The sequence below is a fragment of the Podarcis tiliguerta genome (assembly GCF_965153285.1).
Source record: "Podarcis tiliguerta genome assembly, chromosome: 2".
NCBI classification, from domain to species: Eukaryota; Metazoa; Chordata; class Lepidosauria; order Squamata; family Lacertidae; genus Podarcis; species Podarcis tiliguerta.
In genome coordinates this window covers 103594116-103618539 of record NC_139535.1, presented here as the reverse complement: position 1 = coordinate 103618539, position 24424 = coordinate 103594116, and the positions used below count along the sequence as shown (strand labels likewise).

Here is a 24424-nt window from a genome sequence, read left to right as displayed (position 1 = left end):
TGTCAACTCCCTTTGATTCCCAACAGTAAATCCCTCCGTACTGCGCTGTATGGTTTCACTGTACATGATGACAAAGAATGGCCCCAAATCAAAGCCCATTTTCCTCTTCCCCCCAGAACGGGTCTTCTGACAAGACTGCACATTCCTTTTGGTTTGACATTAAACAACCTAGGACGGTCTTCTCCCATTTTATGTCAGCCCAGTAATGGAACTTGTCTGTTTTGGCAGCTTGTATACCCAGCTTTAGTTCGAAGTGATTTAATGCGGCAAAAGCTATAAAGCCCAGAAAATTGTGGTTTACAATGGAAAATGTGACAGGCCATCAAATATAATGACACTTACAGGCACTCTGTAATGAAAGGCTACTATACGCCAGTGCGAGAACCCCCATACAAGATGTTCTGTTAACAGCCTCTAAATTTTCATTGCTGCGGCTGGAGATAGTTCTGTGGCTCTCAATAAAGTCTGAGGTGTTTGTGTTGTTAGAGCTTCAGGGAGCTGAAGGTTAATGGACAAAAGTTAATGTTTCGTTGAGCGCTGCTTCTCACATTATGTTTGAAAGGCTGTGTACAGTCTCAGAAGCTGAACCCATGTCTGGAGCCCTGTGAAAAACCTTAATGCAAAATGCATGTGTCACTTTTGGCTCAAGGCAGACACTTGTATATGGTTGGGTATCTCCTGCCCCTGGTCACATAGCTAAAAGAAGCCCACCAAGCCATGTTCTGTGACAGGTTTTTATGAGAAGGTTGGCTAGACTGGTGACTGGGAGTGGCCGCCGAGACAATGTAACACCGGTCCTGAAAGATTTGCATTGGCTCCCAGTACATTTCCGAGTACAATTCAAAGTGTTGGTGCTGACCTCTAAAGCCCTAAATGGCCTCTGCCCAGTATACTTGAAGGAGTGTCTCCACCCCCATCATTCAGCCCAGACACTGAGGTCCAGCTCTGAGGGCCTTCTGGCAGTTCCCTCACTGTGATACGTGAGGTTACAGGGAACCAGGCAGAGGGCCTTCTTGGTCATGGCCCCTGCCCTGTGGAACGCCCTCCCACCAGATGTCAATGAAATAAACAACTATTTGACTTTTAGAAGACATGTGAAGGCAGCCATGTTTAGGGAAGTTTTCAATGTCTGATGTTTTATCATGTTTTTAATATTCTGTTGGGAACCGCCCGGAGTGGCTAGGGAAACCTATTATTATTATTATTATTATTATTATTATTATTATTATTTGGAGGTTCTAGCAAGGGAGCGCAGCTATCATATACCCTTGACCGAAGAACCGTACACTCCTTCTATCTGGGATGGTCGTCCTCGTCCACCGAGTGCGCAGCTTCGGGAGGGACGCACATGCAGCGGTGAGGGAGGGAGGGGACACCCGCTTAGCCAGCCAGATCAGCCGAATCAACCCTGGCGATCAATGGGGTGACAGATGTTGCAGCCAGATCACCCTCACATCCTATTATTATTATTATTATTATTATTATGCCAGCATGGTGTAGTAGTTAAGAGAGGTGGACTCGTAATCTGGTGAACCGGGTTCGATTCCCCGCTCCTCCACATGCAGCTGCTGAGTGACCTTGGGCTAGTCACACTTCTCTGAAGTCTCTCAGCCCCACTCACCTCACAGAGTGTTTGTTGTGGGGGAGGAAGGGAAAGGAGATTGTTAGCCGCTTGGAGACTCCTTAAGGGGAGTGAAAGGCGGAATATCAAATCCAAACTCCTCCTCCTCCTCTTCTCTCCCAGATGTTGTTGGACTCTATCTTCCATCATCCCTAGTTCTTACAGCCAATAATCAGGGATGATGATGATGATGATGATGATGAAATTTGTATACTGCACTATACCTGCAGGTCTCAGGGCAGTTCACAAGATAAAATCACAAAATACATAATAAAAATAAGACCAAGAACAGCCCAATAATCTCCCTTCCCCAACACATTTTAAATGGGCATTGGATGTTAATCAGCCCAAGGCTTGGTTAAAGAGGAATGTTAAAGTGTACAATGATGGAGCCGTGAGAACCGCCCTGGGGAGAGCATTCCACGAACAGGGAGCCACTACAGAAATGGCTCTTTCTTTCTTTCTTTCATATCTGTAGCAATTGGGCCTTATTTTGATACAGGGAAGCTGCCCGTAAGTTAGTTTCTTTGCTATGGTGTCCATCCTTGCAAAATACCGTATTTTCCCGCGTATAAGACTATGTTTCCCATCAGATTTTTTAAGTTTAAAATTGGGGGTTGTCTTATACACGAAATGTTTAAAATATTTATTTCTTAATTTTGGGCTCAAAAAATAGGGGTCGTTTTATACATGGGGGCATCTTATAGACGGAAAAATACGGTAGTTAGGTCCTATTTCATCAATCATCAAAGTGTGACATTTTATTATTGCTGCAACAGCCCTGCAAACTATGAGGCTCTGTATTATTTCCTTTGTATATAATGGAGGTGGGTAGACTTGCTATTGTCCACTCCGTCTTCTCGTTTAAAAGCAACAGCACAGTGGCTAGATGTGTGCTCTGGCTAGCATATCAAGGGTTTAGGACTGCTCTGCCTTCTTACTATAGATAAAGTGGTCTTAGATCTGCAGCCTCCTTTATTCATTAAGATTACTTCTTCCAAATTTGCTGCCTTTGCTCTTCTTCAGCTCAATAAGCTATAACTAGCACCTGATTTAATTTAATAGTATTCTTCAAAAATGCACGCAGCTCAGTTTTGAAACTATCTCAGGTTTTTGGTGTTTGTGGAAATTCTAATTCTAAATGGTTCTTCTGGTGAATGAGTATGTGATTTCAGTGATCTCAGGAGGCATTGCAAACAGGGGCAAAGGACTCACAAACATATACACATTGCATTTTAAAGGCTTTCTAGTTATTGCACACAGCAAAAGCAGGGAAATTGATCTCTGTTGTCCCCAGAACAGAGAACGACATCTGTAGGAAAAAGTGAAAAGAGTGGGTATGTTTTTATCAAACTTTGATGAACCCCAATGCCTAAGTTTCAAGCTTAAAGGTTTTCCAAAATAATTATTTTTTTTTAAAAAAATAATATTTATTAAATATTTTATAGTTATGAAAAAAGACAATAAAGAAAAAACAATACATAGATTCAACAAACAATACGTCAACAATAAAAAAATACAATACAACCATACAACAAGAAAAAACAAAAACATTTAAACACACATCCAAATTTCATATCTGTATCTTTCATTTGCTTATTTCCTCGACTTCCTCGCACCTCCCTTTTTTGTATTCTAGTTCAAATTTGCTAATTCAACAAATCCTTTCCCTCTTCTTCAATTTTTGTTCTATAGTTTATCCTAACACAAATTAACTTTAAATTTTCCACTTTAACACATTAACAATTAATATTCATATAATTCTTAATAACCTTTCTGCTAAAACCATATAGCTTCATTCCAGTATTCTTCTAACATTCATTAATTTTGCAATATTTCTGTAAATATACTTTAAATTTTTTCCAATCTTCCTCCATCGACTCTTCTCCCTGGTCTCGGATTCTGCCAGTCATTTCCACCATTTCCATGTAGTCCATCAGTTTTCCAAAATAATTATCAGCTCCGTTCTCCTTCATTGTGTGCCTGTATGTGAGGAATTCAGTGGTTCAACAATTTTATTCTATTTTTAGACACATGAAACTGTCCTCTTGTGTTGCCTCAAACTGTGAACCCCACCGAACGTCACCTCCTAAGCACCGAATTGTTTGCTGATTTGCAACCAGTAGATCCACGTACTTTCTTAGCTGCTGGCATGCCAAAATTCCCTTTCTCTTTGCGAGAGTAAAGTGCAAGTGTTTGCTTGGCTTAACTTGCATGCAAAAAACCTTCTTCAACACTTTCATTGATACAGAGGCCTGAGACAAACAAGGGAGAGATGACGTAAATTAGCTGAATGTTCCTCTCTTAGACAACTGATGTCTAGTTAACCTTTCCACTGTTTGATTTTGTTTCCTAGCGGAATGGAGCTATTCAGAAGACTTTTCTCCTTTGGCTGGGGAAATCGTCACGGATAACCTTCAATCTATGAGGTGCACCATCACCGGCCTCACCATGGTAAATGACAAGGCCTTAATTTAGATTGCGCTGCTCCCCAAACACTAGCAAAACAGCCCACTTTGAATTTAAGCTGCTCAAGGAGAACAGCTGAGCGCCATTCCTCCGGCAAGGGCTGCCAGTCATTAAACGCATTGTGTCTGGTACCCAGCATCTGAAAACCACAAAGGGATGGGTGGTTGGCTGTAGGTTGTTTTGTGAGTCGCTGTATTAGTGGGGGAGATCTGAAGAGAGTGGAATTAAAGCTGCTGTGCCATGGATCATGGGCTAATCTTAGGGCAGATCAAAGGCTTTGGAGAGATCCAATCCTGACTCCATGTCTGATGCCTAAAATAACAGTTCCATCCCCACCGCTTTGTTGGGGAAACAAAAGTCGCTGGCTGCAGCAACTTAAAAGGAGAGAGGGGTGTTTTTATAGAGATTAAAAGTGGGTGGCGGATGGACAATGATCTCCCTATGGAGAGTCTCGGGAGGGGGGCATATAAGGATGTCCACTTCACATACATTTGCCTTCACCTTTCGGTCCTTCATAAGCAGCTGAATGTGACTTTCGACATCAGTAACAGGGGGTTTTTTATTTTAAAAATGCATCAATATTTACAGCTGGGTGGAAATCTCAGATACATTCTCCTGTCTCGAAATCGTTTGCATTTTTTTAATTTAAAGAAAAGAAAGAAAAACCTGTGTTAGTGGGGGAAGGCACATTAAGTTCTTCTAAACTGACTTTTAAACTCAACATTTAACATCTTGGGGTTTGAAGCTTAGATTTTAAATGTGTCTTTTTACAGTTGGGTTTTTGTTGTTGTTGATTATTTGTGCAAAGGTTAGCTTTGAACAAATGCTTTGGTGGAGACATTCATAAGATTCCTCATACAATTTCCCAGATAATATTTTTTCCCCAGTTTCATGTCCATGGGAGGCAGCAGCTGAAATGGGGTGTTTTGGGGCAGGAGTGGAGATTGAAAGCCCTGTAGATCCCAAGAAAGGACCAGTCCCCAGGTTGTTATGTCATGTGTAGTTTGGGCCTTAGCCTGGTTCAGCAGAAGGCAACTCCTCATATCTCTGTGGAACATCTAAAAACTGGGTACCTCTGTTGACCTAGAAAATTGTGGTTGTAGCCCTAACATGCACATCCCATGGACCTCCCTTTGACCTGTTTCAGCAGCTGTTCCTTGAGAGACAATTTAGATGCAAATCGTCAGCAATTTATACAACCTACAAGAATAATAAAATCCTTGCACCGCCCAGTGCTAGCTAATCTAAACTACTTCTCAGGGTCCCAGAGATACAGTATGCAATATTGTAAGAGATAAGGTGAAGCCAATTGTAAATGATGGAGAATGCAGTGCCAATACATGAATAAAACATGCGGCCAACACGTTTTTCTATTATTATTATAATGATGATGGTGATGTTGATGGTGATGAAGCAGTTTATGCCTCATATTTCTTTGGGGTAACCTTTGTGTTTGTTTGGGGGGCAACCTTTGTTTCTGAAACGTTCCACTGTGGACAGTGAAGGCACAGAAGAAAAGTCGATTTTTGACACTTGTTATCATATTATTAGCATTGCTTCAGTGCCATTTGGCCACTTTTGGCTTCTCTAGCTACTGTTTCTTCTCAGTAATGTCTTCCTCCCTCCTTATTAATATTATTATAATTATTCAAATTTCTATACCACCCTTCCTCCAAAGATCACAAGACAGTTTACAATATATACAGCGGTACCTCGGTTCTCGAACATAATCCATTCCTGAAGACCTTTCGGCTTCCAAAACGTTCAAAAACCAAGAGAGGGCTTCCCATTGGTTGCAAGAATTTCTTGTACACAGCCGAAGCCGTGTCGCACGTTCGGGTTCCGAAAAACGTTCGAAAACGGAAGCATTTACTTCCAGGTTTGGGGCATTCGAGAACCAAAACATTTGACAACGGAGGTGTTCGGGAACCAAGGTACCACTGTATCCCTCCCTCTCTACCTTTAATTCTGCTTCTTCATCTTATTGGTTTCACTGTCCTCAGACTCATTTGCTCTCACTTCTACTTAAGCTGCTTGGTTGTGGCAACCTTCATGCTTTTCTTGCTGATGCCACAGGGCTATGGCTGATGTGTTATCATCACAGGCAGCCATAAGCAAAGCCGCACGTTCTGCAGTTGCTTCAGCTGTCTCGAATGCGCCAATTTCAAACGTTAGTGAACATTCAGCACAGCCCTGCTATAAAACAGGTTACAAGAAATGTATTTGGGTCATTGGGCTCGCTCCTTTGTCAATGGGTAGCCGCATGACTATGGAATGCTTGTTTTGCCCGTGCTCATAAACTTGGGGTCATCTGTTTTATTTTCTCATTACAGGGCCGAATCTATTATGTCCGAGTTTATGCTTATAACATGAAAGGCTGGGGGCAGCCTCAGACTTCCACGCCCCCCTGTGCTTCTCCTTCAAGTAGGTTAAGAGTTTTTGTCTATTTCAACATTGACTGCTTGTATTATTTGAACAACATGCATTCATTTTCTCTTTCCCCCTCTCTTTTAAAGTGGAATTTAATAATGAGATCTGGATTTGAGGATTGAAGATAATGTTTGTTTATAGAAACTGGCTTTGTGGGGTGTTATATTGGATTGGACAAAGTTTGTTTTTATATAGCAGACAGATGAAATGGAAATTCTTTATTTTCTGAATCTTAATTTTCTATTTTTCTCTTTTCACCTCTTTTCTACTCTTTCTTTATTTTTCTTTCTTTCTCTATTTCTTCACCCCTTTTTGGATTTTTATTGTATCTAGATAAAAGTCTTGGTTTGGTTTTAAAAGGGAAAAGATATTAAATTTTGACTTTCTCTCTGTAAAACTTAATAAAATTTATTTTTAAAAAATAAAAAAGTGACATTTAAAAGGTTAGTTCAGCCAAGGTGAAATGATCATGGGAGAAAAAGAAAAAGAAAAAAAAAGGAATGCATTTATAGAGATAGTTAATCTATGTGCTTTCAACCTCCCAATTAGCCCTGTGTTTGGCTGTCTGTGAAATATCTGATCCTTCAAGAACTTACGTGTGGAAGCAGGAAGTTGCCTTACTCCAAGTCAAACAATTGGTCCATCTAGTTCAGCAATGCCTATAGTGGTTGGCAGCAGCTCTCTGAGAGCCAGCATGGTGTAGTGGTGAAGAGCGGTAGATTCATAATCTGGGGAACCGGGTTCGCGTCTCCGCTCCTCCACATGCAGCTGCTGGGTGACCTTGGGCTAGTCACACTTCTCTGAAGTCTCTCAGCCCCACTCACCTCACAGAGTGTTTGTTGTGGGGGAGGAAGGGAAAGGAGAATGTTAGCCGCTTTGAGACTCCTTAAAGGGAGTGAAAGGCGGGATATCAAATCCAAACTCTTCTTCTTCTTCTTCAGACCAAGTTTGACCTATTCTTGCTTTGCCTGGAGTTGCCCTGGGTTGAGCCTGCAATACTCTGTATGCAAAGTGAATGATGTATCACTGAGCCTTGGTTTTCTCACACCCAGTTGTGTATGTTCATTTGTTTACATGTGTAGCACCATTGATGGTCATAGCTCTTTCTAATAATAATGATGATGATGATGATGATGATGTTATTTGTACCCCGACCATATGACTAGGTTTCTCCAGCCACTCTGTGCCGCTTCCAGAATATATAAAATCATAATAAAACATTAAACATTTTAAACACCCCCGTACAGGGTTGCCTTAAGATGTCTTCTAAAGATTCCATAGTTACTTATCTCCTTGACATCTGATGGGAGTGCATTCTACAGGGTGGGTGCCGCTACCAAGAAGGCCCTCTGCCTGGTTCCCTGTACCCTCCCTTCTCACAGTAAGGGAACTGCCAGAAGGCCCTCAGAGCTGGACCTCAGTGTCTGGGCTGAATGATGGGGGTGGAGATGCTCCTTCAAGTATACTGGGCCAAGGATGTTTAGGGCTTTAAAGATCAGTACCAGCACTTTGAATTGTGCTCAGAAATGTACTGTACTTTGTACTGTACCATTGTTGGGGAAGGGAACTTGCTACCTATCCCAAGGAGCTTCTGGTCTAAATTTCAACAATCAAGAGAGAGGGCAGGTTAAAGAGGAAAGTAAGAGGTGAGCATAACTGGGTAAATAGGAATAGAAGCAGTTCCACGCACTTAGGATTCATTCATTCAGTTTCATAGGAGAAGAAGAAGGGGCTAAACCAAAACAGTTGGATTTGTGGTAATTGCCATATGTAAAGGCTATCATATATGGGCTTAACAAGCTGAGAAATGAACAAACCTTTTGCCTGTGCACACAACACTCTGTGTGGGTAAAGGTAAAGGTAAAGGGACCCCTGACCATTAGGTCCAGTCGTGGCCAACTCTGGGATTGCGGCGCTCATCTCGCTTTATTAGTCGAGGGAGCCGGCGTACAGCTTCCGGGTCATGTGGCCAGCATGACTAAGCCACTTCTGGAAAACCAGAACAGTGCACGGAAATGCCGTTTACCTTCCCGCTGGAGCGGTACCTATTGATCTACTTGCACTTTGACGTGCTTTCGAACTGCTAGGTTGGCAGGAGCAGGGACTGAGCAACGGGAGCTCACCCCATCGTGGGGATTCGAACCGCCGACCTTCTGATCGGCAAGTCCTAGGCTCTGTGGTTAGCCCACAACGCCACCCGTGTTCCTAAATAGCCCTTAGAATCATAGAATTGGAAGGGGCCCAAGGGCCATCTAATCCAACCCCCTGCAATGCAGAAATCTCAGCTAAAGAATCCATGACAGATGGCCACCCAACACCTGCTTAAAAACCTCCAAGGAAAGAGAGCCCACAACCTCTCGTGGGAGTCAGCTCTACTGCCAAGCAGCTCTGATCAGACCTTCTGATTGGCAAGTCCTAGGCTCTGTGGTTTAACCCACAGCGTCTTAAACCATGAAGCTTCCAATTCACCATTGCTTCTCATTTTGTCCAAACCGGACAACTATGGTTACCAGCTTTGGAACAATCCAAACCATAGTTTGAAGTTCGATTAAGATCCTGGCTTAGTTCAGAGCTGTTAACCACAGTTTCCTAGATCAGACAGCCATGTGACAGCCCTTGAGATATTTGAAGATGGCTATCAAATCTCCTTTTGGTCTCTTCTTTTCCAGGTTAAACATACCCAGCTCCTTCAAATGTTCCTCATCAGACTAGGTTTCCAAACCCTTGATCATCTTGGTTGCCTTCATCTGCACACGTTCCAACTTGTCAACATCCTTCTTAAATTGTGGCACCCAGAACTGGACATGGCATTCCAGGTGTGGTCTGACCAAGGCAGAGTAGAGTAATATTATTACTTCCCTTGATCTGAACACTATACTTCTGTTGACATGGCCTAGAATAGCAATAGCTTTTTTGCTGCTGCATCACACAGTTGACTTGTGTAAAGCAATGTGTATTAAAAATTGCTGATTTCTTTTTATAAAAAGAACACACATAGAAACATATTTGAACAGTTAGGAAGAACTTCTCCAAGTATGATTTACTACACTTCCTTTATGGCCTTGTGCAATGCAATTGTGTGCATGTTTACTCAGAATTAGACCCAGTTTCATCCTATAGGGCTGACTTCCTAGACAGCTTCCTTAGGTCAGGTTCGGTTCGCTCGTTCAGGGCCACAACAAAATGACAAAACACAGAAATGGGAAAATGTGAATGAAAAAGATCCCCTACACCCATATTCTTTTAAAACCATACAGGGTTTTCTGTGTGTGAGAGATTTCGTTTTCTTTGAAAATATTAAAATATAGAGGTATGATCAGAACCTCTCCTTAACTTTCTCCAAATTCAGAAGGCTAGCCATTGGTCTACACATTACTTTTACCACTCTTGCAAGCTGGAAACAGTTTCTCTCTGTGGCTTTTCCAAGCCACCAACATGAAATGGTGTGCAGCAGCTGATCTCATTATATTTAGGGCTGCCAGGAAAAGTTGGCATGCCAGGTGCCAACCACAATGCACAACCATTAACTGGTACATGAGGCTGGCCTTGGTGGAAAAGCGACCACCCAAAAGCCATTTCCAGCTTCCTCTGTATGTTAAAGATAATGCTTAGACCAGTTCTAAAACAGAAGATATGCCAATCAAATACTGGGAAATAGCCTCACTTTTGTCAAAAGCGGAATTACTCACCCCCACCCCACCCCCGTGGGTGGCGCTGTGGGTAAAAGCCGCAGCGCCTAGGGCTTGCCGATCGAAAGGTCGGCGGTTCAAATACCCGCGGCGGGGTGCGCTCCCGTTGCTCAGTCCCAGCGCCTGCTAACCTAGCAGTTCGAAAGCACCTCCAGGTGCAAGTAGATAAATAGGGACCACTTACTGGCGGGAAGGTAAACGGGGTTTCCGTGTGCTGCGCTAGCTCGCCAGATGCGGCTTTGTCACTCTGGCCACATGACCCGGAAGTGTCTCCGGACAGCGCTGGCCCCCGGCCTCTTAAGTGAGATGGGCGCACAACCCTAGAGTCTGTCAAGACGGGCCCGTACGGACAGGGGTACCTTTACCTTTACCTTACCCCACCCCCACTCTTTAAATGACCAAAGGTCATTTAGTTACCTAGAACTAGAATAAGTCCTCTCTCATTTTACAGTGGTTCCTCGGTTCTCAAATTTAATCCGTTCTGGAAGTCCGTTCCAAAACCAAAGCATTCCAAAACCAAGGCACGCTTTCTCATAGAAAGTAATGCAAAATGGATTAATCTGTTCCAGACTTTTAAAAACAACCCCTAAATCAGCAATTTAACATGAATTTTACTATCTAACGAGACCATTGATCCATAAAATGAAAGCAATAAGCAATGTACTGCAGTCAATCAATCAATCAGTAGCTGAACTGTGTTCCACACAGTCACAAAAACAAAACAAAAAGAGCCACAAAAATGCAAAATAAATAGCAATAACAGACAGACCTCAGCGTAACACTCAAAATGGAAGTGTGGCACTCAAAATAGAGCACATTCGACTTCCAGAAAAAGTTCACAAACCGGAACACTTCCGGGTTTGCAGTGTTTGGGTTCCAAGTTGTTTGAGTACCGAGGCACTTGAGAACCAAGGTACCACTTTATTATGTAAGTTTATTTATTCATCCAACAGTGAATGCTTGGGATCTTAAGTTTGCACAAACGTTTTCTGTTTTCATGCCTCAGTTTAATCCATCTACCTTCTCTTAGTCGACCTCATCAGTTTCTTGAAATAGCCTCCCAATGCTGATAAAGCAGATATTTCACCCAAATACAGTTGCGGGTGAACATCATCGTCTTTTACACACCTCGTAAAACAAGACGATGTGCGAAAAGACAAAACGGTCATGGTGTCATCTTGTGGCCCTTGGTTGCAAATGGGAGAGAGGTACCGAGAGTGGTTTTTGCCTGATTGTGTCCTCTATCATGGAAAGCATGTGTTGCGGTGAGATCACCTAAACTGCCTCCTTGTTGTGGGGCGGGATCGTTTGGATAGCCACAACACCCCATTGGTTGCCCCTTGGTTGCCAGGGCAGAAATTTGGCCTATTGGGTTGTCTATTGGCTACTGAGGGGCTCACCCCCAAGCCCTGGCAACCTGGACCATGTCCTTCCTTAATAGGACGGCATGGAGCTCGCCACCATTTCCCTTCACAGCAGACCGGAAGTCACTTTTTCTGTTTTCATGCCTCAGTTTAATCCATCTACCTTATCTTACTGGACTTCGTCAGTTTCTTGCAATAGCCTCCCAATGCTGATAATGCAGATATTTAAGCCATAGCTGTCAACGTTTCCCTTTTTTAAAGGGAAATTCCCTTATTCCAAATAGGATTCCTCGCAAGAAAAGGGAAAAGCTGACAGCTATGATTTAAGCTGCTGCATGTCATTGGGAGCTTTCTTTTTCTTCCGACGTGCAGCGGATCACCCGCCCTCCCTCCCTATATGTAGGGCTGTTCTTTTGGCCTTGTTATGCCTGTCTAGGGGTTGTCTGTTTTGGAGCAGGGGCCCGATAGGAATTTTGCCATTTGGCCAATTGGCTGGTGCCTCTCGTTTTTGGCCTACCGTGTAGCAAATCGTCACAACTTTGTAAGGTTGTTGGTTAGGCATTGGTTCGATGTTTTGCGGAGGGGAAGCAGTTGGCTGTGCCTGCTCCCCCATTGCTGCTGCTAGGGAATTCCGTTAAAGGAATCCAGGGGCTCGCCTTGCTTTTGTCCAAACTCTGTCAGGGGCTAGGGCCACGCCATAGTCCCTGGGAGTATCTGGGGTGAGCTGTGAGACTGAACCCAGCTTCGTGCTCCTCCAGAATGCTTTCCCTTACTGACTTCTGGTGGTGCCCAGTTGTCAGTTTTGTTCCTGCCACAGTTCAGGTTCAAGCAGTCAGGAACCATGCCTAAGCAACCACTCACAGGCTGTAATCAATAAAGTTGTGGCCAAAATTATTGCCCAAAACCTTAAACTAAATTTCTGTGTCTGTTAGGTATTTATTTTGGGGGTGGTTTGGGGGGTCTTCACACGCAACTTTATTTCCCTGGAATGCCATGCCCTTCCTATGAAATATTGGTTCATGAGCTTGCAATGTAAACTAACCCAGCACGGACCGTTCGCAAAACGTCAGCCATTGGGTAGCGCTGAATGCATTCGCATACTCTGTGCCAGCTATGCAGAGTCTGTCAATAGGCAAACATGCCGACAGCATGCTTTTATTTACAGAGCCGAGGTGGGTTATTAACTTTATTCTTTTCCGTTAAAAGAGGTGTGAAAAATAGCAGCTAAACGTAGCACCCATGAGAGAGAGAGAGGTCACAATGAGTTGCCTAAACTTGACCAAAATTATTATTCTCTTCTAGCCAACAAGAGAGTCAGCAGGGTAGTAAGAAATAACTTAAAGGGAGTAAAAAGGTTCAATTTGTAAATAGGTTTGAATTGGTTATGCAGCAAAATTAAAATAAGGAACCGCAGAGAGGTGGAGGGGGGAATTTGAATGTTTGTTGTTGAAATATTGTAAAATGTAAAAATAAAAAATTTAAAGAGAGAGAGAGAGTCAACAGGGAATGAAGGACTTTTGCTGGCCTGTTGTTAAAATTCAAATAGTAGCCCTGTGGTACCCAATAAGGAGCTGCCAGCTGATTCCCCCAGAATGTGGAAGACATTTGGCAAAAGAACCCGCCTTGTCAATAATATGGTACCAAGCTTAAAAGGTAAAGGTACCCCTGCCCGTACGGGCCAGTCTCGACAGACTCTAGGGTTGTGCGCCCATCTCACTTAAGAGGCTGGGGGCCAGCGCTGTCCGGAGACACGTCCGGGTCACATGGCCAGCGTGGCAAAGCTGCTCTGGCGAGCCAGCACCAACGCAGCACACGGAAACGCTGTTTACCTTCCCGCTATAAAGCGGTACCTATTTATCTACTTGCACTTAGGGGTGCTTTCGAACTGCTAGGTGGGCAGGAGCTGGGACCGAAAGACGGGAGCTCACCCCGCCGCGGGTATTCGAACCACCGACCATGCGATTGGCAAGTCCTAGGCACTGAGGTTTTACCCACAGCGCCACCCGCATGCCAAGCTTAGTGTGGCATAAAAGAGCTTTTCTTCAGAGGTTGCAGGAGAGTTGAGGCATGTCTGGTTGAGCACACAGACACTCTCTACCCTACTCAAATCAGGGCTGTTGTGTACAGCCCCACACCCTCTGTACTGGTTGGGAGATTTGCGTGTTGAGACCCTTCAACCACCCCCTTGTTGAAGAATAAAACATCAGAACGCAGATATTAGGTTAATGTTATTGGGCAAATTTTGGCCACAACTTTATTGATTACAGAATGTGAGCCGTATTGGCCTAGGCATTGAACGGACCCGACTATATCTGATTCCTGCACGTTGTGCAGGGAGTCCGGTAAGGGCAAACCACCGGAAGGGGAAGCCCCATCGATGCAAACCAACTCAAGCTCCCCCCAGGGTTCCCAACAGGGTTGTGTCATGGTCCTAGCCCTGCCCCGGGCTTCGGACAAGATCCACACCCCCGGATTCCTTTAACGGAATACCCTTAAGCTTGGAGGGGCAGGTGATGGCCACACCTCCCCTCCCCCATCATAAGGCCAAACAATGCCTAACCACAAAACCTTACAAAGTTGTGACGATTGCTATGAGGTAGGTGAAAACCAAATGGCCCGTGCCAATTTGCCAAGTGGAAAAATTCCTACCAGGCGCCTCAACGGTGACCAACCGAGGTCCATAGCAAGGCCAATGAAGAATACCTGCAAAAAAGGGAGGGAGAGCAGGAGATTGAGGAAGCGAGCCGAGAGAAAGCTCTCCAGCTCGCACCTCTGTTTAAATGGGTCCCGGCCATGCACCCCCCCCCCAGCCAGCAGATTGGCTGGCTGGTTGCTGACATAGCCGGGATCCTCCGGGCAATGCGGGACTTCGTCCCCCGCCCCCGGAGGAGAGTGGGTGGCCACGTGGTCCACCTCAACTCCTCCCCACAGTGAAGTGGAGCGGACATATAGCCTGTTTGGGCCTCATCCCTGAAGAGGACTTGTGCTTTCCCACTCCTTTGCCACATGTTTGCAGCAGCTGACCCAATGACTGGAAGTGGCCACTGGAACCATATAGCACTGATCCTAAAAGAACGACATTAGCTCCTAGTATGTTTCCGAGCACAATTCAAAGTGTTGGTCCTGGCCTTTAAAGCTCTAAATGGCCTCGGCCCAGTATACCCGAAGGAGCGTTTCCACCCCCATCATTTCAGCCCAGACACTGAGATCTATCTAGCTCTGAGGGCCTTCTGGCAGTTCCCTCACTGGGAGAAGTGAGGTTACAGGGAACCTTCTCAGCAGTGGCCTATGGTATGCCCTCCCTTCAGATGTCAAAGAGATAAGTAACTATACAACCTTTAGACAACATCTGAAGGCAGCCTTGCAAATGGAAGTTTTAAATGGTGTTTTATTATGTTTCTGTATATGTTGGAAGCCACCCGGAGTGGTTAGGGCAACCCAGTCAGATGGGCAAGGTACAAATACTACTACTACTACTACTACTACTACTACTATTATTATTATTATTATTGATGTCAGGACCTGAGGTTCATTGCATGAATGGGGAAGGGCCATAGCTCAGTGGTCCAGCACCCACCTTGCATGCAGAAGGTTGAAGGTTCAATCCCCAGCATCTCCAGATTGGGAATGTCTCCTGCCTAAAGCCTTGGAGAGCCACTGCCATTAGTCAGATAGATGGATCAATGGTCCGACTCAATACAACTCGTAATTGTGGAGGTTTTGCATTGGGAAACCATTTCTGATATAACATGCATCTCCTGCAGTAGCTTGGGACACAACAGGAATGAGACCATATGCCCTGCCTTCCTGATTTGGTATGTTTCCAACAATTACCATTGGAATTAGCACCAGTGTCAGGCTTCGGGGAATTGGTTTACCCACCCGTGGCAGTAAATAAGAAGATCAAATGAAAGGAACGTCTTAGATTCTTTAATAATCAAAGTGAGAGACAAAAGAACACGTCTCCCTAGAAATGGTGGTGCTCCCGATTAAGGCTTACACCCCCTCTGTTCGTATTAATCTACATCACTCCTAAATCTTGTAATCTGAGCTTGTACCCTTTGTGCTTTCTGTTCTGAGACTTTCTGACATCTTTTCGACTTTGGGGAGGGCGGTGGAGGAATGCTATCCAATGACCGTGAATCTGTTAACCCTCTCTCTCCCAGTTTCTTTTCCTAGCTGTTCTGCATCCAGTGTTTCCCAGCTTCTGCTTTCTGAACTATGCCCCTCTGCAAACCACTGTTCCAAGTCTATACTGTCTTCCTGCTTCTGGGAAGATTCAAGATCCAGATTAGGGGGAGGGGGTGGCTCCTACTATTCCTCCTCAGTGCAACCCTCCTCAACATGGTCCCTGACAACCAGATATATTTATTTACTGAATTTATATCCTGCTCATCCTCCTGAAGTAGCCCAGAGCAACAGACACATCCACAACAAAATATTTTTAAAGTAAAATTCTAAAAGTAATTAAAACATTCTCTTGTTCAGTGATGTCAGGGTTGCCAGGAGCGGTGGCCTTCAGCCCTGGGTAAGCAGGGATGTTCTCAAATTCCTCCTGAAAGTCAATAATGATGGAGACCATGGAGGGCATACCTCAGACAGAGAACTGCCTGGAAAAGGTCTGCCACAGAGTGCAATGGATCAGAATAGCTTTCCGTAATTCTATTTCCAATTTTCATAAGGTGACCCTCCCCATACTTAGCATTTAAATCTTGGGTCTCTAGTTGTTTTTTTTTGGACTACAATTCCCATCACCGCTGGCCATGGGTCCTAATAATTAGGGATGATGGGAGTTGTAGTCCAAAAAAAACCCAGCTGGAGGCCCAAGTTTGGGAAACACTATTTAAATGCTAAGTTTGGGGAGGGGCCCCTGTGTGGGGTTTTTTTCTGAAAAAAAATCAAATCAAATCTCCAAAATGGTAGTAAAGTAGAAGCAGTAGCTATTTGGGAGGGAATTTCACAGCGTTCTGATCAAGGACAAACTTTAAAAAAAAAAGGGCTTATTGGCCAACTTTGTCCGGAGCCAGGAGACGATGAGAGCAAAGAAACGTTCTGCGTGGCTCCCTTTCCTCTGCCGCATTTCACATTGCTTATTTCTTTCGCTCAACAGACTGGAAAGACTACGATGGCCGAGAGCCTAGGCACAGGGGACAGGTCGAGGCTCTGGAACGTTTGCTGCAGCAGGTTAGGGCATCTCGTCCGAGTTACAGTTGCCGAGGTAAGGATAAAGTATCCTCCGTGGGGTAGGGCACCAGGCGAAGTCTCCGTGGCGCCTGTAATTTTAGCAGCTTCCTATCTGGGCCATACTGTCTCATTCATCAAGAAAGAGAAAGATATTCATATTGGCCCATCTGGAATCACTTTAGCAGACTATCTCGCTCTTCTTGCCTCTCCCAATTGGCAACACGGCAAACATTCGAAGAGAAGCTTTCGCCAAAGCCTCTCTCTCATTTTCTCTCTCTCGCTCTCTCTCTCTCGCTCTCTATCTCTCTCCTGCCCAGTAAATTGTTTCAGGTCACAAACACCAATTAATATGTTTAAAGACTTCCTGGCAAAGACAGATAACAGGCCTTAATGGGGCTGGTAATAATAATAATAATAATAATAATAATAATAATAATAATAATAATAATAATACATTTTTATTATTTCAGAAAACCCGGCTCAGGGTGGCTAACAACAAATTTAAAACACTTAATTATTGCAACAAAAACCAGCATAAAATACAGTATAAAATTGAATCACAATCAATTCAGAATTCAAAAATCAGTTTAGGGGGGAAATCCATCCAATAAACATTAGATGATCACCAAGGCTAGCTGGCTAAATTAGTCCTATTTGGGCCAGCGAGGAGACCAGGGGAGAATTAGCTGAGGTAGTGCCATGTTTTTGTGGAGCCTTAGGCAAGAGGCGGGCCATGGTTCCTTCGCACCCCTACAGCATGTGAAAAAAGAGGCGTGGCCCCAGAGCATGTACAAAGTGCTTTCCCTGACCATTGCATGTCCGCAGCCAGCCTCTCACAGCAAGTGAGGTTTGTGGGAGGAGACATTCCGCCCCCCCCCCAACCTAGAGCAATAAATTGCTATAATAGATACCCACCAGCAGGGAAAATGGCAGCAGGGTTCAATGATGGGTAAGGTAAAGGTAAAGGGACCCCTGACCAGTAAGTCCAGTCGTGACCGACTCTGGGATTGCGGCGCTCATCTCGCTTTATTGGCCGAGGGAGCCGGCGTTTGTCCGCAGACAGCTTCCGGGTCATGTGGCTGGCATGACTAGGCCGCTTCTGGCAAACCAGAGCAGCACATGGAAACGCCATTTACCTTCCCGCCGGAGCGGTACCTATTTATCTACTTGCACTTTGACGTGCTTTCGAACTGCTAGGTTGGCAGGAGCTAGCAGCCAACCGAGCAATGGGAGCTCACCCCGTCGCGGGGATTCGAACCGCCGACCTTCTGATCGGCAAGTCTTAGGCTCCGTGGTTTAACCCACAGCGCCACCCGCGTCCCTTAATGATGGGTAATTTATGGTAATTTTCTGACTCCACCCATTACTGCTGCTGGCCGTGGTTTTAACTTTTAATATTGTTTGCTACAACCTTTGGACTGAACGAAAGCAGTGTGGCTGCTGCCAGCAAAACAGGTGCTATAAATTCTCTAGGAAGCAATTCCAACTTGTAATGAAAAAGAGGCACCCTAATGAGTGCGGGGGAAAAGCAAAATTGCTGCATTTTAAATGAAACTGTCTCCCCCTTTCCCTTAGATGTAGAGACAGTTTAAAGCCCAGCAAGTTCTCTGTTCTTCATTCACGGGAGACAATGTGCCTTTGAAAACCAGGGCAGCAGCTTGAGATACGTTCCAAAAGCCCATGTTCTCTGTGAGCTGTTGAAATGCGATTAAATATTTTTAATTACCTCCCCCCCCCCAAAAAAAAATATATATAATGTTTTTCTTGAAATTATGGCTTTGTGACAAAGGAACTTCAACCCCCCCCCCCTTGCTTTTTTAATAGGAGAAATCAAATTATTACAGAGTTCTGATTGTCCTCGCCTCTCTACTGTCTCGCCTTGGCAGATTCTGCGCAAGGAGCCCTCGATTCTTATGTGTGCAAATATGCAACAATGCAGACTAGCAAAGGTCTGCCTGTTCCTTTGCTGTAACTATGGCAACATACGCTCAATGTGAAAATGCCCTTTTGAAAAAGGAAAGGAAAGTTGCATGGAAATAAGTGCTTCTTTCCCCCCTTCCCTCCTCACCACCTTCTAATTAGGGTCCCCGTAAAGCAATCTGTTTTATAATGCAGCCTATTGAAAACCATTCTTTTTCCTGGCTGCTCTTTGTTATACTTTTGTGGCGCCTGCCACGGTGATGTGCGAACTCACTGTAGTGAGCATATGTGCGGTTTGACATTTTGAAATGCGTTACGACGGTGGTTGGGTGAGCAATTCGCACCACCTCTCTGGTGTAACCTCGACAGGAGTGAAAAGCTTTTTCAGCCTGAAGACAACATTGGATTTTGAAACACTGACCCAAGACCATATATCGTGGTGGGTGGGGCCAGAGAGGAAATCTGGCGGAGCGGCGTACATAAATTTTATCACTATGCAGCAAGCTACTTTCTTTTCTTCTTTTGAAAATGATTTTTATTTGATTTTACAAGCATAGAGTTATAAGATCCCCTCCATGGGTCTTATTGCCAACATTTTCAACTGCATATTATTTCATAATCCATATTTTGTACCTATCCATATTGTCCATAGTGTTTGTTACATTTCAAGTGTTATTAGAATCCTGCTAATGTTTTCATCTGCTTACAGTGGTCTCCTAAATAAATTATAATTTCCCCCCATTCCTTCTTAAAGTTTCTGTCTTCTTGGTGCCTGAGCTTTCCAGTCAGTTTTGCCATTTCAGCGTAGTCCAACAGCTTAGTTTGCCATTCCTCTCTGGTAGTGACCTTGTCTTCTTTCCACGTCTGGGCTAGTAGCATCCGTGTGGCTGTTGTCACATACATAAAGAGTCTTTTCTACTCCTTTGGAATATCGGTACCTACAATTCCTAATAAGAAAGCATCTGGGGTTTTTTTAAATAAAAGTTATTTTAAACATTTTTTTCAATTAATTATATATCATTTCCCAGAATGCTTTTATTTCTTTACATGACCACCACATATGATAAAAGGTACTTTCTTTTTCTTTACATTTCCAGCAGATGTTTGTACTTGTCTAATACATTTTTGCTAACTTACTAGGAGCCAATTACCACCTGTACATCCTTTTCATATAGTTTTCTTTCAGCGTGCAACATGCTGAGAATTTCAAATCAGTTTTCTATAACCTTTCCCAATCTAAAAGTTGAATATTGTGCCTCCAAGTCCCTCGCCCAGTGTATCATTATGGATTTAACCTGTTCATCTTTTGTATACCATTCCAGGGCCCTAGTCTCTTGTGACAGAGTGTTCCACCAAGTCGGGGCCGGTACTGAAAAGGCCCTGACCCTAGTTGAAACCAATCTAACCTCCTTGAGGCTCGGGACCTCCAAAATGTTGTTATTTATGAACCTTAAGGTCCTCCGCAGGGGATACCAGGAGAAGCATTCCCGTAGGTATGAGGGTCCTAGGCCACATAGGGCTTTAATGGTCAAAACCAGCACCTTAAACCTGACCCTGGACTCCACCTGGAGCCAGTGCAGCTGGTAAAGACAGTTGGATGGCACCTTGCAGCCAAGCCCTGCAGCCAAGCTGGTGCCAAATGTATCGTTCTGTTTTCCTTTGGACCACTCCAGCAAGGCTGAGAAGGTGATCTTGTCATCTGGGCAGCCCAAGAGCTACATACACAATGCTCAAGATGGCACCCAAGCGCTGCTGGAACAGAAGCTTGGCTTCACACCCAGATGCGCACTCCATTGTCTCTCGAGACAGACAGATGCCATCAACAATGTATCATCTCTGTTTGGGCATCTCCTTTGCACAATTGCACCTGCGCGAGAGGGGAGAGAGTAGCGGCCCTGTCAAGTCCTCATCACGCAGTCTGCACAATTCTCCTGTGTTCTGTGGGTCACCTCTGAAGAAGAGAGGCTGCTTTAAGCACATAGGGCCTCTGAACAGAACTCATATCAAGTTGACCCTAGGAGACAACGATGTAAACAACCTCACAGAAAGGTCTCCAGAAAAACCTTTGACAACTCTGGCATCCCGGCTGCATTTTAGAGGCTCTGCAAACAGATCTGCTGTGGCTTTAGAATTCACTTTGTAATTTGCCGTTATCCTTGGGAGAGAGAGAAAGAGCTTTGGTTTCCAAAGTTTAATCTCCGGTGGGGGGAAACATGGATGATTACAAGCAACAAGGTCACCCATTTGTCTTCATAAGTAGCGTAACCAGGTTACTACAATTACAGATTGCTTGGCATTGTATGGGCCTAAGGTTGAAGAAGTTTTTTCCTCCGCCCAGCCCAGCCCTCGTCCTTCTGCAATCCTACATTTCAAATCAACTCTTTGTAGTTCAACGTATCATTATGATGATCTAAGGTGGGAAGGGGAGAAATCAAAACTTTTCATTGTAATGCTTACCCTTTGTTTTTCTGTTTTGGTTTTTTCCGGTGGCACTTGTCCAGCAAAATACTGACGGACTAAGTCCGAAGCTAATCCTTAAAAATGTTTGAATAGTAATTTGATCTGGGAGCTGCGGAACCAGCCCTTACCTCATTTGGCAAAGGGCAGAGGGCTTGGCTTTGGACGGCAGGCTGTTTCAAGGCAAGGTTGGAACGGAGGCAGAGCTAGCGCAGATCTAGGGGCCTATTCTTATTACCCTCTCTGGGCATGACGGCCCACAAGCCTTCATCAACATGTGGGCTGGCTTTTAGCTGTGCTGCTGCATGCTAAGTTATATGAATGCTGGTGTCCTGAACAGAAGCCGGCGCAGAGCAAAGACTTTCATGTTGCAGTTGCAATAGGAAGTCAGTGGGCAATATTGCACAGCTGCTCCTGTGCAGATTATTGACATTCTTATGTGTCGAAATGTTACAGAGAACGTTGAAATACAGTGGTACCTCGGGTTACATATGCTTCAGGTTACAGACGCTTCAGGTTACAGACTCCGCTAACCCAGAAATAGTGCTTCAGGTTAAGAACTTTGCTTCAGGATGAGAACAGAAATCGTGCTCCGGCTGTGCGGCAGCAGCAGGAGGCCCCATTAGCTAAAGTGGTGCTTCAGGTTAAGAACAGTTTCAGGTTAAGTACGGACCTCCGGAGCGAATTAAGTACTTAACCCGAGGTACCACTGTACAGTGTTACCTCGGTTTAAGAACTTAATCCATTCTGGAAGTCCGTTCTTAAACCCAAAACCGTTCTTAATCTGAGGCATGTTTTCCCTAAGGAGGCCTCCCGCCGCCAGTGCCCTTCCACTGTTCGGATTCCGTTCTTAGACCAAGGTATAGTTCGCAAACCAGGACACTACTTCTGGTTTTGCGGAGTTCGTAAACCGAATCGTTCTTAAAGAGGACTGTTCTTAAACCGAGGTACCACTGTATTGGAATGCTGGAAAGATGTCTGTTTCTCACATTTTGAACCCTGGGACACATCTCTCTCTCTCTCTCTCTCTCTCTCTCTCTCTCTCTCTCTCTCTCATCTATCTATCATTTACAGTGGTGCCTCGCAAGACGAAAAGAATCCGTTCCACGAGTCTCTTCGACTTGCGGTTTGTTTTGTCTTGTGAAGCAAGCCCTTTAGCGGCTTAGCGGGCTTAGCGGATCAGCTGATAAGCGGCTTAGCGGATCAGCTGATAAGCAGCTTAGCGGATCAGCTGTTAAGCGGCTTAGCAGCTTGGGGAAAAGGGGGGGAGGAAAAAAACCCCGCAGGAACTCGCAAGACAAAGCCCATAGCAAATTCGTTTTGCAAAGCACCTCCAAAACGGAAAACCCTTTCGTCTAGCGGGTTTTCCGTCTTGCAAGGCATTCGTCTTGCGGAACACCACTATATCTAGATATTAACTTAAATTAGGGACACACTTCTTTCTTAGGCCCTGTCCATATTAGAGATGAAAGAATCTGGTAATTTTGGTTCTCAAAATTTCTCATTTTTCCAGTATTAAAATCAGTTCTTCGCATTTCTGCAGAAATATGCATTTCCCCCCTAAAATCCTCATGAAAACGACATAATCCTAATGAGAACTACATATCTTTCAAAAGACATTTGAGGGCAGCCCTGTATCAATAAGTTTTTAATGTTTGATGTTTTATTATGCTTTTATATGTGCTGGAAGCCACCCAGAGTGGCTGGGACAACCCAGCCAGATGGTGGGGTATAAATAATAGAATTATTATTATTATTATTATTATTATTATTATTATTATTACAATGGAAACATGTCTCAGACCAGCAGTCAAGGTTTGCAGATGAAGCTTGCCCCAGTGCAAGGTTTCCCAAACGTGGGTCCTCCAGCTGTTTTTGGACTGCAACTCCCATGATCCCTAGCTAGCAGGACTAGTGGTCAGGGATGATGGGAATTGTAGTCCAGAAACAGTTCAAGATCTAGGTTTGGGAAACCCTGCCCTAGTGTTTAAAGCAGGCATAGGCAAAGTCGGCCCTCCAGATGTTTTGGGACTACAACTCCCATCATCCCTAGCTAACGGGACCAGTGGTCAGGGATGATGGGATTGTAGTCCCAAAACATCTGGAGGGCTGAGTTTGCCTATGCCTGGTTTAAAGGATCATGTAGGCCGTCTCATCTTTGCTGGCTTGCTTCTCTTTCCATCCCTACGGGCTCTTCCACTGCTGCTATCAAGTTTGCTCTTTAAAATGTGCCCTCTGTGAATGACACCAAACCTATTTTGCCAAACCTCCGATTTATCTGCCAGACATCTTCCCAGGATTCCCTTCCCTCTCCCCAGTGGCGTAGCGTGGGTTGTCAGCACCCGGGGCAAGGCAAGTAATTTGCGCCCCCTAACCTGGGGCAAGGCAAGTAATTTGCGCCCCCCTCCCCCGCTGCACTGTCCCTCCCCCAGATAGTCCTTCGCTCTCTCTCCGCACCGCACCGCACGCCTGGCACCCTCCCCTCCACAGTGGGCGGTGACCCCGCGGCTCGGATCGGATTCGCACAGCCAGCGCTGCAGTGAGAGAGAGTGAGTGAGCCAGGTAGGGGCAGAGAGCTGCGAGTGCGAGCGCACCCCTCCCAGATGTTGCGCCCGGTGCGGCCGGCCCCCCCTGCACCCCCCACGCTACGCCACTGCCTCTCACTTCCCCAGACCAGTTATATTGTTGGTTTTAACGCAGTGAGACGACAAAGCCAAATTATATGGACCACCTGCAAACCATCTTCTTGAGCTGCTTAGCACAGAACAGGTTTTTGAGTGTTTCTTTGGAGGGGAGCGAAAATGAGCTCAGCCTTCACTAACCGGGTGCCCTCCGAATGCCCTGGTTTGCAAAGGCTACTCGAAGCCCCAGTCTTTGCCTAATCTTTGCGCTGCTCACTTCAGCCTTTGCACAAAGGTTTTTTTCTGCTTCTGTGGCCTTATCATTTATTGATGCAGCTTTGCATCTGCATATCGTTTTGCTGCCATGCAATTAGTACCACGCCACGTTATTTATTACCTAATTAAATGGCAGGCCATTCAAACGCCTTCTTCCCGTGACTCCCAACTTATTATTATTACATATATGTGGGCATATAATCCCACTTCGGTATTTCTTGTCCCTGTTTATACAAGATTGTAAAAACAAAAGCAATCAACAGGGTGGAAATAATTGCCACAGTTTTTGTATGCAGATCATTTCACAGTGGCCGTTAAAACGCTGGTGGAGTGGAGCCAAACCATTTGACTACCGAAACGGGTTGCTTGCCCCACTTTAAATCCACCCTGTTT

At 44.8% G+C, this 24424-nt stretch overlaps 1 protein-coding gene across 2 annotated transcripts in view; it reads left to right on the top strand.

Moving 5' to 3' along the window:
* The window catches only part of ANKFN1 (ankyrin repeat and fibronectin type III domain containing 1), a 222628-nt gene that overhangs the window by 124260 nt on the left and 73944 nt on the right, over positions 1-24424 (top strand). For both annotated transcript variants that reach the window (XM_083427353.1, XM_083427352.1), the window contains exons 8-10: positions 3978-4075; positions 6424-6514; positions 16684-16791. In XM_083427353.1, coding sequence (XP_083283479.1) covers positions 3978-4075; positions 6424-6514; positions 16684-16791 — 297 coding nt within the window. The remainder of the gene's footprint in view (positions 1-3977; positions 4076-6423; positions 6515-16683; positions 16792-24424) is intronic.